A 14826-nucleotide genomic window follows, 5' to 3' on the forward strand; every position below is an offset into this window, starting at 1 on the left:
GTCGAAATAACCAAGTCCCGGGCGAAATAGGACAAGTTTCCACCACCAGCACCCAGGGTAGCGTGGGATGCTAGCCCTGCGCTAGAAATTTTGAGGGTCTGGAAATTGTGCCACATGTAGTGCCCCGCGCTACCTGTGGCGCTACTTTGTGACTTTTTCTCGTTTCTTCCCCTTTTCGCTTCAATTCACGCACCTTAGTCCCAAATTGCCTCCGAATGATTCCTACACATAAAAATACCACAAATTAGCACAAATCATTACATTACACATCCGAAATCTACATAACATGAGTAAAATGCGAAGCAATATGCATATAAATATACATACTTTAAGCCGAATATCAATACCCCACACTTAAACTCTTGCTCGTTCTCGAGCAATGGAACTATAACTATACCCGGTGTACATCAACATGGAAGGAGAAATTCAATTTTGCAATCATATACTCTACCTTTGATTATAATCGATACCGTCAATCAAGCATGAACATACGAAATTCACATTCTTCCCATTTTAAACATGCCCAAGTATACACAATACAATTCAACCAATTCAAACAACCTATCCACAACCACCCTACCTCAAGACCGACTCGTTACCACTAAGCACCCTCAACTCGCGCACTCACCCAACAAGAGAAGTTCACAACATTACCAATCTGTCATGAGATCATGTGTCCTCACTGTAAGGCCTCGTAAAATTTTGCAAAAGAAAATAATGTTTCATGGTGACGAATTGGTTTTACGTGTTGAGTATTATAGCAAATTCTTCGCGGTGATCTTGCGAGCCGCGGCTCGGACTTTTTGGGTTGAACAATGCATTGGAAAGTAAAGAAAACTATTTAACGGAAAAGTGTATTTCTGCGGTCCATTATGCGACAGCAGAATCACTCTACGGATCACCTAATGGCCGCAGAGTGAGGCAGCTAATTGGACCAATTGGAAGCAATTATGCGGTCGACTATGCGACTGCATAACTGTTATGCGGTGCATTATGTGACCGTATAACGGTTATGCGGACCGCATAGTGACCACATACACAGACAGTTCTTTTGGCTATTTTGTAACCAACTATGCGACCGATATGCAGTCTGTATATCGGTTATGTGATCGCATACCTTGTTCCGGAGCTCTATTTTTGGGTTTTTAAAACCTGACCCTATTTTGTTAAATACACTCCTTGGGTCATTTTGAGCTATTATCTAACATTTTAGAGTGAGAGAGGGTGCCCTAGAGTGAGAAGGTGTTCTCCAATATTTGCTCTTCAATTCTTGCACAAGTTTTGGAAGATTAAGAAGGCAAGCTCACTAGGTCTTCATCCTAGAAGTAAGATTCTACACCCTAAACCCTAATTTCGAAATCATCTGAACATGGGTAATTAGCAAGATAATGTTTGGGCATGAGAGTTGATTATTTTACATGCATGTGATATCAAGGGGTGTAGGAAGATGGTTGAACTAAGCATGGTAAAGATTGGGTTGTGGAATGATGGAATCCTCCATAAAAGGGACCTTAAAACCTTATGCACACCTTGTGTTTGATAAAATGCTCAAATGAGCTAGAAACATGATCATCTTCCTAATTGTGGTTCAATTTGTTAAATTTCTAAAATATATTGAAGTTGCTAAGAATTCTGGAATGTTTTAGAGTTTAAGGAAGCTCAATTGAGGTATGTTGGCTAAACTCTTCTTTAAGAGTTGGAATTCTCATTATCCTTGTAAGTTTCGAGATGTTGATTATAAATCGAGTATTCCGATAAGTTTTGTGATGAAGAGATATGTTCAATTCGTATTTCAAATGCTCTTATCATATTGCATTATAAATTGAGGATGTGTCCCAAACTATGGATTACGTATCCACATGTTATAATTTCTAGTCGTGATTTATGTGAAAGGTATTATACCAAGTTGTGTAGAGATTGTGATTGTGATACACCTCCACCCGCATACATTGGGGTGAGGCGGCATGACCTCTTTGTGTGGGGATTATGGCATAGAGATTGTAATTGTGATACACCTCCACCCGCATATATATTGGGGTGAGGCGGCATGACCGCTTTGTGTAGGGATTATGATATTGTGGGACTACACCTCCACCCACTTACATTGGGGTGAGGCGGTACGACCGCTTTGTGTATGGTTTGGGTATTGTTGTGGCACCACCACCCGCATACATTGGGGTGAGGCGGCATAGCCGCTTTGTGTTGGTATTGGTATCGTTGATGCATTTCCACTCGCATACATTGGGGTGAGGTGGCATAGCAGCTTTGTGTAGGTTCTTGGTACTGTGGTTATACATCCACCCGCATACATTGAGGTGAGGCGGCAGGGCTGCTTGATTAGAGTTGTAGTATTGTACGTACACCTCCACCTGCATACATCGGGTGAGCCGGCGGGGCCGCTTTGTGTGAAGATGGTTATATAGGATCTCATCTTAAATCCTATAAATGTTGTTGATATCTTTTAATAAGCTTGTTATGGTTGAGACGGTTATCTATATTATTCTATTGCCGCACTAGTTTATCATAATTATCTTGGATTTCTAAATTCTTAAATTGGTGTTTAGTTTTCATACTAGTACTATTCAACGGTACTAACGTCCCTTTTGCCGGGGGAGCTGCATCTTTAAATGGATGTAGGTGGTTTCACAGCATGAGACATTAATTAGTGATAGCAGTACACCTTCTTTCAAGCTGACTTGGTGAGCCCCACTTCATCCCGGGGTCATGTATATTTTGATCTTTATGTATTATGGTTGAGGTATAGCTGGGGCCTTGTTGCCGGCATTATCATTGTACTCTTCTTTATCTATAGAGGCTCTGTAGACATAGTGTGGGTTGTGTATTGGTACTGGGAAAGACAAACTATGCTATGTTGTGGTTGTACTACTTGTCCATTTGAGACTTTAAAAATGGTGAAACTTATGGTAAGAAATTGGTAACTGCAGACACGACCACTTTATTTTTTAATTAAGGAAAACATATATTCTCTTTATTCATGAATGAGTTTGGGTAGAAGAAATCTAACAGGCTTGCTCAGTCGGGTTCACTCGGTTGAGCGCCGGTCGCGCTCCACGATTTTGGGGCGTGACACTCACCAAAAAACAAGAGAGTGAATATAGAAATAGTCTGCACATTCAAATATGACTTTGAACATAAATTAAGGACATCACACAATTGAACAAAAGTCGCTCACTCTCACAAAGAACTTCATGTGCATCCTGTGGTCGTACCATAAGCTTGTTCGTAGTGTACATATCTACTAATCTAAGCTAGCCAAGTCTAGGATCAACTAAGACTTTATGGGTTGTAAAATAGGCTATAGGACGGGTATGATACATTTAGGAATAGTGACTAACCCTCCTAAACACTTTTAATACACTACACTCAAGAATCGAGCATGATTTATTTCAACCAATTCACTCACCACAAACCATACAAAACATAGCCCTTTCTTCAATTAAGCACTTCTACATTCCCCACTAGCACGGATTAGTAAGACTAGGAGGTATGTGTTTTTCTTCTTTTTGACTATCAACATTAGTTGTCTATATTTTCTTTTTTTTACACACACTCCATTTATTAAGGCTCATAAGCTAGTGGTATTTTTCACAACTTTAATGCACTTTATGGGCCTTTCCATGGTTCCACTCAAAAGTGACTTCCCAAATCTATCACCTTACTTCTTTTAGCGACTAAGTGCCTTTGGAGGTAAAGGTTCAACAAGCTCAAAATAAGAACAAAATAAGGATACGGCTTGTAGTGTGGGTGCTAAAGAAAAGGTCTACAGGATCAAAAGGGCTAGCAACAGCAAAATTTTATTTGTAAGTGACAAGCACATCTATGATCAACTAGGAAACCCCTACTTCATCTCCTATACTAGCACAACTTAATGATTTCGCTTCGATTAATACACGGGACAAGTTCTAGACTACACAGGATAGCACAGAATAACACAAATCCTCACACACACATTGCACATGACATAATCAAAACGGTTTTGTTCAACTCTTAAGTCAAACAAGCACATATAGTTGAGAATTTTTAAGCAATATTGCACTAGGTGACATACAAGTCAAGCAACTGAGAACATGCGTCACAGAGTAGGCTATTTATTTCACTTAGGCATCACATTTCAAATCAAATATAACAGGAATACAGAGCACATGTGATAGGCTAATGTGCCAGCACCAAACATGTCATAGATATCTAGAGCAACTCAGTTCTCTTCCTATCCTACTCCTAAAAAGATAAAAGTAAAATACCCGGTTCAGGATACACTCTTGGAAAAGAACCCGACGCCCAAAGAAAAACCAAGGGAATTACTACCTAAATTATCCTATGTAAGGCCCCGTAAAGGTTTTCCTAAAAACCCGGATTCTGTGATGCCAAAGTAGGCGTAGAGGTTAATAATAGTAGAAATTCTTCGTGATGAGCTTGCGAGCCGCGGTTCGGACCTTTTGGATTGAATAATGCACTAGGAGTTGAAGGAAAATGTTGGGCAAAAGTACATATTTTTTCGGCCCATTCTGCGGCCGCAGAACCACTCTGCGGACCGCAGACTGGTCGCAGAGTGGGGCAGTTTTCTGGGGCATTTTTAATGCCAATTTCGCGGCCATTATGCGACTGCATAACCATTTCACGGGCCGCATTCTTGTCGCATATCCCGCCTTGGGATGTTTCGGAGGGAGGTTATGTGGTGCACTATGCGACCGCAGAACAGGTCTGCGGACCGCATAGTGACCGCACACCAGGTCAGTTTCTTTCCAGTTCTGGCACCCATTTTCGTGGTCATTTTGCGGACCACATAACCACTATACGGTCGCATATGCGACCGCAGAACCCATTCTGGAGCTTCAATTTTGTGGTTTATAAACCCGACCTTATTCCGTTAAAACACATCCCATGGACCATTTTGATCATATTTTCTGATATTTTTAGAGTGAGAGAGAGGGTCCTAGAGGGAGGAAGTGATCTTCATCAAGTTGTTCTTCAATTCTCACTTAAAACATTGAATATTATCAAGAGAGGCACCTAGGTCTTCCTCCTAAGAGGTAAGATTCTATCACCCAAACTCTTAATTTTAAAATGTAATTAGAATGGGCCATTAGTAAGGTAATTCATGGGGATGGGAGTTCTTACCTTGCATGCATGTGTTCCTATGGTATGTGGGAAGGTTGTGAGTTAATGATAGAAAATAATGGGGTATGGGTTGGTGGAGTCTTTCACAAAAAAGGCCTTAAAACATTGATGCACGCCTAATGTTTGATAATATGCTCAAATGAGCTAAAACCATGTTCATCTTCCTAATTTTTGGTTCAATTTTGTTATATTGCTTAAATAGATTAAAGTTGCTAATATGACGGAATATCTTAGAGTTTTAAGAAGCTCAATTGAGGTATGTTGGCTAAACCCCCTTCTTCTTAGAATAATTGGAGTAAGCTCTTGATCATTATAGAATTGGCGATTTCTAATGTGTTTGTATTAAAGGATGTAAGTTCAATATTTATTCTAAAGGCTTCATCATGTTATCTTGTTATTTGAGGATGTGTTCAAAAATGTGGAATATGTGTTAGAAATATTAAGACTTCATGTCAAGATTGAAATAAAGGTTGTTATGCCAAATTATATGAAAAGCCTCTATATGCCTAAGATTCCCAAATTGCTCATATGTGAATTTAATGTCTTGAATGGGAAGCCTTATTGTTGTTGATAATGATAATGATAATGATATTGAATGTGGAAAAGGGGTTTGGAACTATGAAATATGGCCAAGTGCCCAGAATGACTTGGTAATCGTAATCACTAGTGCCAATGAATCGAAAATATATGAAAGAAGTACGATGTGAGATGATTGACTGAAAAGGGTAATGTCTCAAATGAGATGGCCTAGCCGATCGGGCCGAGATCGGACTCTGTGTAAGAACATGGTGGTATTGTAGATGAAATTGTGAAAAGGGTTGATATCTCAAATGAGATGGCCTAGCCGATCGGGTCGTGATCGGACGCCATGCCGCACACATGGTGGTACTGTGTTGGAAAGTTATAATGAAATTGTGGTAATGTCTCAAATGAGATGGCCTAGCCGATCGGGCCGAGATCGGACTCCGTGTAAGAATACGGAGGTATTGTGAATTGTGGAATATCGGTACTAAAGATCACCCAACCTAATAATATGGAAATTGTCTTGAAAGCGTATATGATCCTTAACTTGTCGTTTTACTATTATTTGAAGCCCTTATTTAATTCTTGACGGTTCCTTTTGTATTATTATTCATTCTATTGAGTTGGTGTTTAGCTTTACATACTAGTGCTATTCGACCGTACTAACGTCCCTTTTGTCGGGGGCACTGCATCTTTAAATGGATGCAGGTGATTACATAGCAGACAATGTGGATCACAGATAGTGCTGCATCCTCTTCTCAGTAGACTCAGTGAGCCCCATTTCATTCCGGGATCAAGTATTGTACCTTTTTTTTTATATTGTTGTCACATTATGAGGTATAGCCGGGGCCTTGTTGCCGGCACCATCTTTACTCTCTTTTTTATCTTTAGAGGCTCCGTTGACACTATGTAGGTTGTATATGGGTGTTGGAAATGCTAAACAAGTTATGTTGTGTTTGATCACTTGTTCCACTCGAACTATAAGAAATGTGTATTTTGAGACTTAAAGGCGCAATGTCTAACGAAACGATTTAGGATTGTATGAATGAGCTTCCTACTGTTTAATTAATGAAATCACGTCTTGTCTTGATCATGGGTGAATTGGGTAGAAAGTATCTAACAGGCTTGCTCGGTCAGGTTCACTCGATTGAGCACCGGTCGCACTTTTCAAGGTTGGGGCGTGACATCCCAATAAAAGCAAACAAATTTTTTTTTGGTATTTTTAATCGAACTTTAATCCCTCAAGAAAACTGTCCAAAAGATCCATCACGGGAAAAGTTCGAGCTTTTTCTGATTTGTTTTTTCTATTTTCATTTTTTTTAAGAGTCTACTACTCTTAACTAGACTACTTCTAACTATGGGTTCTAAAATAAAACTAATAAAATAAAAAAAAATAGTTTTATACAATTACAGGTCAGAAAGTAGTTCCCTCACCCCACACTTATGATATGTGTAATCCTCGATGCATAATCACATAGAAAAATATTAAAATAAGGATGAGAAATACTCCCTAAGACCCTCTAGGGCCTAGCTAGCACATGATCCTCAATATTAAAGGTCACTACGACCCCACACTTAAGCTCAACATGCTCCTCAGCTTCAACTTCGAGTACTCAGACTTCCCCGAGTAAATAAAATACATGTTGGGTTGCCTCCCAAGAAGAGCCTTATCTATAGTCGTGGCATGACTCTGCGACTCTGCTCAGGCTGGGCACTTTCATTTCCTCCTCTTTCCATGGAGTTTTGACTTTTTGCGCACTCTAGGAGGATCTCCTCTTTCCTCTATGACCCTTTTCTCTTTTACCTTTACACCTTCAGCTCGCAACACCACTTCTTCTAACTCAATTTTCTTTTCCATGCCAATAGGCTCCATGTAAGTACCTTGCTCTATCAACTTTGATTCTACCATAGAGATCATGCACAAATCCTAATAATGCTTAGGAAGGTTAAGCGCCTTGTCCACATTAAATGTGATTTCTTCATCATGCACTCTCATCTTTAGTTTACCCTCCCTCGCATCAATAAGTGCTCTACTAGTATCCAGGAATGGTCTCCCCAAAATAAGTGGAACCTTCTCATCGGCCATGTAGTCAAGAATAATGAAATCGGTGGGAAAGATGAACTTCCCCACTCGCACCAGCACATCTTTAATAATTCATTCAGGCACCGCTAATGATTGATCCGTTAGTTGTAGAGTTATAGTAGTAGGCTTGGGGGCTCCAAGATCGAGATGCTTGAACATTGATAGTGGCATCAAACTAATGCGTATTCCCAGATCGTAAAAGGCTCTACCAACCTCGTGTTTTCCAATCGCCAAGGAAATTATAAAACAACCTGGATCCTTCAACTTAGGCGGGAGCTTGCTCTGTTCTCTAGCAATGCACTCCTCAGTAAGTGCAACCGTTTCAGACTCTGTCAACCTTCTTTTGTTGGCCACAATGTCTCTCACGTACTTGGCATATTTAGGTATTTCTTGCAGTACTTCTATCAAAGGTAGATTCACATGCACCTGGCTCAAGATATCTAAGAATTTTTTGTACTTGGACTCATCTTTTGACTTTTGCAACCTTTGAGGAAAAGGTGGTGGTGGATTTTCCTCTATCTCTTGCATGTGTTCATCATCCTTCTTTTCGGCTTTTTTTACTAGCTTAGGCACCAACTCTCTTTCGGATACATGCTTTTGGGAGGGAGGCTCCTCCAATTCTCTCCCACTTCTTAGATTAATTGCTTACACGTGTTTTATGGGATTTTTCTCGGTATCACTTGGGAGTGATCCAGTAGGTCGGGTATTTTGTTGTGCAGCTAACTGCCCAATATGCCTTTCTAAATTTCAAAAATCAGTCCTTAACTACTGGTTGTCTTTTCGAAGCTGCTAGTTGTCAATTAGCAGCTTTTTAACATATCATTGGTGCTTTCTTCTATCTGTTGTGGTGGCCTTTGGGGTTGATTGTAGTTCCCTTGAGGTGTGTACTAATTTTGAGTGGCCTGGTTTCCACTCCATGAGAAATTTAGTCGATTCCTCCAGATGGGATTATAGGTGTTCTCGTATTGTGTATTTTGGTTTATTAGACCTCTACTCTGATGGCCCACATAATAAATAGATTCTAGATTCACAGGGCATTGATCACTCGTGTAACCTTCTCCACAAATTTCACAACATATGGCCATCCTCTGAACCTGCTGCATTTGATGCCCTTGACCCATTGCCATCTTTTCCATTTGGTTGGTAAGTTTAGATATTTCTGCCCGCATGGCAGACATCTCATCTAGCTCAAGTGTACCTACTACATTCTGTTTTATCATCCTTCTTGGTTAACCCTCACCTTGCCAGTTATGATCATTTGTAGTGAAATTGTTGAGCAGAGTTTGAATCTCACTATATGGCTTTTGCATGTAACTCCTTCCACAAGCTGAGTCTAGATTCAATTTGGAGGTCTCGTCCAACCCATCCACAAACGTATGTCCTATTACCTCACCTGTCTGACAATGATGTGGGCATTCTCTGAGGAGTTTCTTGTATCTTTCCCAAGCTTGACGAAGAGTCTCACCATCTTGTTGTTGAAACCCAAGAATCTGACTCCTCAGTGCCTTTGTCTTCTTAGTGGGAAAAAACTTGATTAAGAATTTTCGTACTAGATCATCCCAAGTGTAGATTGAGTTTGCGGGCTCTTTGTTTAACCATTCCTTTGCTTCCCTCATTAGAGAAAAGGGAAACAAAGTTAGTCTGACATAGTCCTTAGAGACATTCGGATAGTTGTATATATCCGTAATCTCCAAGAAATTTTGGATATGCCTTTGGGGATATTCACTTGACAACCCCAAAAATAATCATGTGGATTGAATCAGTTTCACCATGTATTGTTTCAGCTCAAAGTGCCCAGTTATATCAGGCTTCATGATAGCCTGAGTCATGTTCGCGAGACTAGGCCTTGCGACCTCAATTACCGGTCTTTCTTCATTTTTTGCCATCTTGATTGGCTGTGATTGGATTACAATACCCAACTCTGTAATTCTTGCTCTTTCTTCTGCCTCCCTCTTTAACATGTGGAAGAGTCTTTCGGGTTCAGGATCAAGAGAAGGAAGGTTGTTCAAACTGTTGCTTCTTTTTAGAGTTCAAGGTGAACATCTATAGAGTCAGAAACAGTAAAACAGATTAACACTTGAACAAAAATAAAAGAGCTTATTTCAGACAAATAACTAATTTCCAAATCCCCAGCAACGGCGCCAAAAACTTGCTCGGTCCAAACGCACACGCAAGTATACGCGGTCGACAAGTAATAAAGTGATAAAAAGTATCGTTCCCACGAGAATTTATAATCAACTATTGTCCAATCTAAACTATTTATAAATTTAATTTTCAAGTGAGAGTGAAGAAGATGATTGTGATTTTTATAACTAAATTACTACGAACTAATAAGCAAGCAAAAAAAATAAGACTGCACGTAGTGCAAACAAATACTTAGAAAGAATTCAATGAGATAGAGATATTCCAGGGTTATGGGATTGACGTCTCTCCTAATGCACTTTTCAGGTTGATGAACTCACTTGCCTTATCTAATTTGTTGATTAGCAGGGTTTATTATGCTCGTGAAGTTCTTTCGACGTTTCACTCACCTATTCAAGCCAATCGGAGACTATATGTCTATAGAATCAAACTTGATAAGAATGCATGTATACTTACTGCAAAAATAACCAAGTAAGGTAACTAGAATATGTCTATCCTAATCACGAATCTATTCTTTGATGCCCGGATTAAAGAACTTACTCTATTCAAACCTATATGCAATTTATAGTTCCCACTTTTGAGTTCAACTATAAATTCGTCGATAGTACTCTATTGTTAGGTACGCAATAGAATAATGAAGTGCAAGATTGAATAAACAAATTAATATGATAAAATCAAGCAAAACCATCAACCGTCAAATTAAAATAGTCAAGAATGACCCATAACCTCAGAATAATGAGGTTCTTAGCCACTCATGTTCATCACAATAATCAAAATATAATTTTAAACATAAAAGGTATGAATACTAGATGAAGAATGGAAGAATCGATGAATTCCATGCTCCCGAGTGTTCCGTGCTTGTGTTTTCCTCTCAAAGTGGTGTCACCCCCTCCAAAATAGGTTTAGTTTTGGTTGTATATGAGTTGGGGGCGTCTTGGGGTTGAAATATCCAAGTCCCTGGCGAAATAGGACAAGTTCCTGTCACTAGTGCCCAGTGTAGCGTGGGGCGCTAGCCTTGGTGCTGGAAATTTTAAGGGTCTGGAAACTGCGCCACAGGTAGCGCCCCACGCTACCTGTGGCGCTACTTTGTGATTTTTTCTCGTTTCTTCCCCTTTTCACTTCCATTCATGCACCTTCGTCCCAAATTGCCTCCAGATGATTCCTACACATAAAAATACCACAAATTAGCACAAATCATTATATTACACATCCTAAATCTACGAAACATGAGTAAAATGCGAGGCAATATGCATATAGATACACATACTTTAAGCCGAATATCACTACGACAACTTTTTAGACTCGGTATGGTCATTGGTGATGTCATTTGGCTTGACTAATGCCCCATCAGTCTTTATGGATTTGATGAACCGGGTATTTAAGCCTTACTTGGATTCCTTCATGATCGTCTTTATTGTTGATATTTTGGTTTACTCTCATAGAGAAGAGGAGCATCAGCAACACCTATAAATTGTACTTCAGACTCCGAAGGATCATCAGTTATATGCCAAGTTTTCAAAATGTGAGTTCTGGTTGGACTCGATTGCCTTTTTGGACATGTTGTATATTTCGAAGGCATCAAGGTGGATCCAAAGAAGATTGAGGAAGTTCAGAACTGGCCTAGACCTACTTCAGCTATAGAGATTCGAAGTTTCTTAGATTTGGCGGGTTATTATCGCATGTTCGTGCAGGGGTTTTCATCTATCTCAGCCCAATTAACCAAGTTGACCCAGAAGTGTGCTCTTTTTAGATGGTCCGGCAAGTGTGAGGTAAGATTTCATAATCTCAAGAATGCATTGACTACAGTTCCAATGTTAGTGTTGCCTGCAGATTCGGGATCTTACATTATGTATTATAATGTATTGCGTATTGGGCTTGGCGCGGTGTTGATGCATGATGCTAGGGTAATTGCCTATGCTTATCGTTAGTTGAAGGTTCACGAGAAGAATTACCTTGTGCATGATTTGGAGTTGGCAGCCATTGTTCACGCATTGAAGATTTGGAGGCACTATCTATACTATGTTCTATGTGAGGTCTATACCGACCATCAGAGTCTCCAATACCTGTTCAAGTAGAAGGACCTTAATTTACGGTAGCGGAGATGGTTATAGCTGTTAAAAGACTATGAAATCAACATACTATATCATCCGGGGAAGGCCAATGTAGTGGTCGATGCATTGAGTAGAAAGAAAGAGAGCATGGGCAGTTTGGCATATTTACCGGCAGTGGAGAGGCCACTAGTGATGGATGTTCAGGCCTTGGCCAATTGATTCGTGAGGTTGGATATTTCAGAGCCTAGCCGGGTTTTGCTTGTGTTGTGGCACAATCATCGTTGTTGGAGCATATCAAGGCTAGCCAATTGGATGATCCTCATTTGTTGGTGTTGAAGGACACGGTGCAACGGGGTGATGCTAAGGAGGTTGTGATTGGAGATGATGGTGTTATGCGGTTTCAAGGCCGTATTTGTGTTCCGAATGTCGACGGGTTAAGAGAGTTGATCCTTGAGGAATCTCACAGTTCGCGCTATTCCATTCACCCATGTATAACGAAGATGTAACGTGACTTGAAACAACACTATTGGTGGCGAAAGATGAAGAAAGATATTGTCAGTCATGTCTCTAGGTGTTTGAATTTTCAACAAGTGAAGTATGAACATCAGAAGCCGGGTGGGTTGACTCAAATATTAGAGATACCGAAGTGGAAGTGGGAGCGCATCACTATGGATTTTATGATAGACTTACTACAAACTTTGAGGAAATACGACGCAATTTGGGTTATTGTGGACTGGTTGACTAAGTCTGCACACTTCATTCCGGTGATAACTTCCTATTCTTCAAAGCGGTTGGCTTAGATTTACATACGGGAGATTATCCGCCTGCACGACGTGCCCATTTCCATCATTTCTGACCGGAGCATGAAGTTCAAATTGCATTTTTGAGAGCCATGCAGCTTGAGTTGGGCACATGGGTCGAGTTGAGTACTGTGTTTCATCCTCAGACGGACAACAAATCCGAGCACACTATTCAGATATTGGAGGACATGTTGCAGGCATGCCCTATAGATTTTGGGGGTCAATGGGGCCAATTTTTACATTTAGAGGAGTTTTCCTATAATAATAGCTATTAGTCGAGCATCTAAATGGCTTCGTATAAGGCCTTGTATCGGAGGTGATGTCATTCGCCGATTGGTTAGTTTGAGCCCGGTGAAGCTATATTGTTGGGCACTGATTTCATCCGCAATGCTTTGAAAAGGGTTAAGGTGATTCAGGAGCGACTTCGTACAACTCAGTCCAGGCAAAAGAGTTATACGAACCAGAAGGTTAGAGATGTGGCCTACATGGCGAGTAAGAAGGTTTTTCTCCGAGTGTCGCCTATGAAGGGCGTGATGAGGTTTGGGAAAAGGGCAAGTTGAGCCCGAGGTTTATTGGCCAGCTTAAAATCTTAGAGAGACTTGGGGAGGTTGCTTATAGGCTTGCACTGCCTCCTATCCTAGCAGGGGTACATCCGATATTTCATGTCTCCATGCTTCAGAAATACCATGAGGATAGATCAAATGTTTTGGACTTCAGCACGCTGCAGCTTGATGAGAATTTGACCTATGAGGAAGATCCGATGGCTATTCTAGACCGGCAGGTTAAAAAGTTAAGGTCTAAGAGTTTTCCTTCTGTGAAGGTGCAGCGGAGAGGTCAGTCGATTGAGGAGGCTACTGGGAGTCCCAGTATGATATTCGGAGTAGATACCCACACCTTTTTTCCAGTCCAGGTACATTTCTATGTCCGTTTGAGGATGAATATTTCTTTTAGAGGTGGAGAATGTAACGACCAGATAGGTCATTTTGAGTACTAGCCTTATTTTTTGTGTTCTGATACCTCTTATAGCTCCATTTGGTATTATATGACTTGCGTGCATGGTCCGTATCTTTTTTCGGAAAGCTTTTATGTGAAAATTTGAAGAAAATGTAATTTTTAACTTAAAATGAGGCTAGAGTTGACCACGGTCATTGTTATTGGTAAACGACCTCAAACCGGTGTTTTGACGATTCCGGTAGGTTCGTATGATATTTTTGGACTTTTACGCATGTTCGGTTGGAGTCCCGAGTGACCTGAGCGCATTTTGGCGCATTATGTGAAATGTTGGAAAAATGAGTTTCAAAGTTAAATTTTTGAGTTTTGATGATCGATTCTTGATAATTGAGGTTATTTTGATGATTTGAGTTAGCGAACGAGTTCGTACGATGTTATTATACTTGTGTGCATGTTCGGATTGAAGCCCGAGGGGCTCGGGTGAGTTTAGAAAGTGTTATGGTTGAGTTTGGAGATGTTGATACACAACAACTGGTGTATTCAGGTTGCAAGTCTCGCATTTGCGAAGACCTGATCGCAATTGCGAGCCTCGCATTGGCGGTGTCAGGCTGGCAAATGCGAATTTGGGACTGGGACTGAAGACATCGCAAATGCGAAGAAATGGTTATATTTGCAGACATGCAAGTGGTCGCATTTGCGACCTTGGAGTCACATTTGCGACTTGGAGCAGGGGGCAACCAGCTTCACAAATGCGAAGCTTAACTTGCATTTGCGATGGAGGACTCTTCGCGTTGGTCGCTTTTGCGATGAGTTTTTATTAATTGCGACATCTGCAACTAGGTAAAAGTTGCAAAAAATGGGCCCGGGGTTCGGGGTGAATGGTTAATCGAGATTTGGTCTAAATCTTGGATTTCAACCAAGCGGGCCCGGGGTTGACTTTTTCAGATATGATCAAATTGAACCTTTTTTGTTTATGGGTAGTTTGTAAAGCTTGTTTTGAATTATTTGAACGATAATTGGCTAGATTCAGTTGGTTTGGAGGCTTGTTCGAAAGGAAAAAACTGTGGTTGACTATTGATTTGGTTGCGGAAAGAGGTAAGTGTCGTGGTTAACTTTGATTTAAGGGACTTTAGATAGA

The 14826-nt window shown here is 40.5% G+C and overlaps 1 protein-coding gene and 1 non-coding gene across 2 annotated transcripts; one reads left to right on the top strand and one right to left on the bottom strand.

The window, feature by feature from the left end:
- Positions 1-7816: 7816 nt before the first annotated feature.
- Positions 7817-8272, bottom strand: LOC104113844 (uncharacterized). The gene has a single exon (XM_009624149.1). The coding sequence runs from the start codon at positions 8270-8272 to the stop codon at positions 7817-7819; it is 456 nt and encodes a 151-aa protein (XP_009622444.1).
- An 870-nt stretch (positions 8273-9142) lies between these two features.
- Positions 9143-9249, top strand: LOC117280930 (small nucleolar RNA R71). The gene has a single exon (XR_004511518.1). It is a non-coding gene; the product is annotated as a small nucleolar RNA R71 (small nucleolar RNA).
- Positions 9250-14826: the final 5577 nt, after the last annotated feature.

Source organism: Nicotiana tomentosiformis, chromosome 6, assembly GCF_000390325.3.
Source record: "Nicotiana tomentosiformis chromosome 6, ASM39032v3, whole genome shotgun sequence".
In the NCBI taxonomy this organism is placed as follows: domain Eukaryota; kingdom Viridiplantae; phylum Streptophyta; class Magnoliopsida; order Solanales; family Solanaceae; genus Nicotiana; species Nicotiana tomentosiformis.

Excerpts from the sequence above, each read along its gene's own strand:
- LOC104113844 (XM_009624149.1), bottom strand. The coding sequence starts at position 8,272 with ATGCAAGAGATAGAGGAAAATCCACCACCACCTTTTCCTCAAAGGTTG.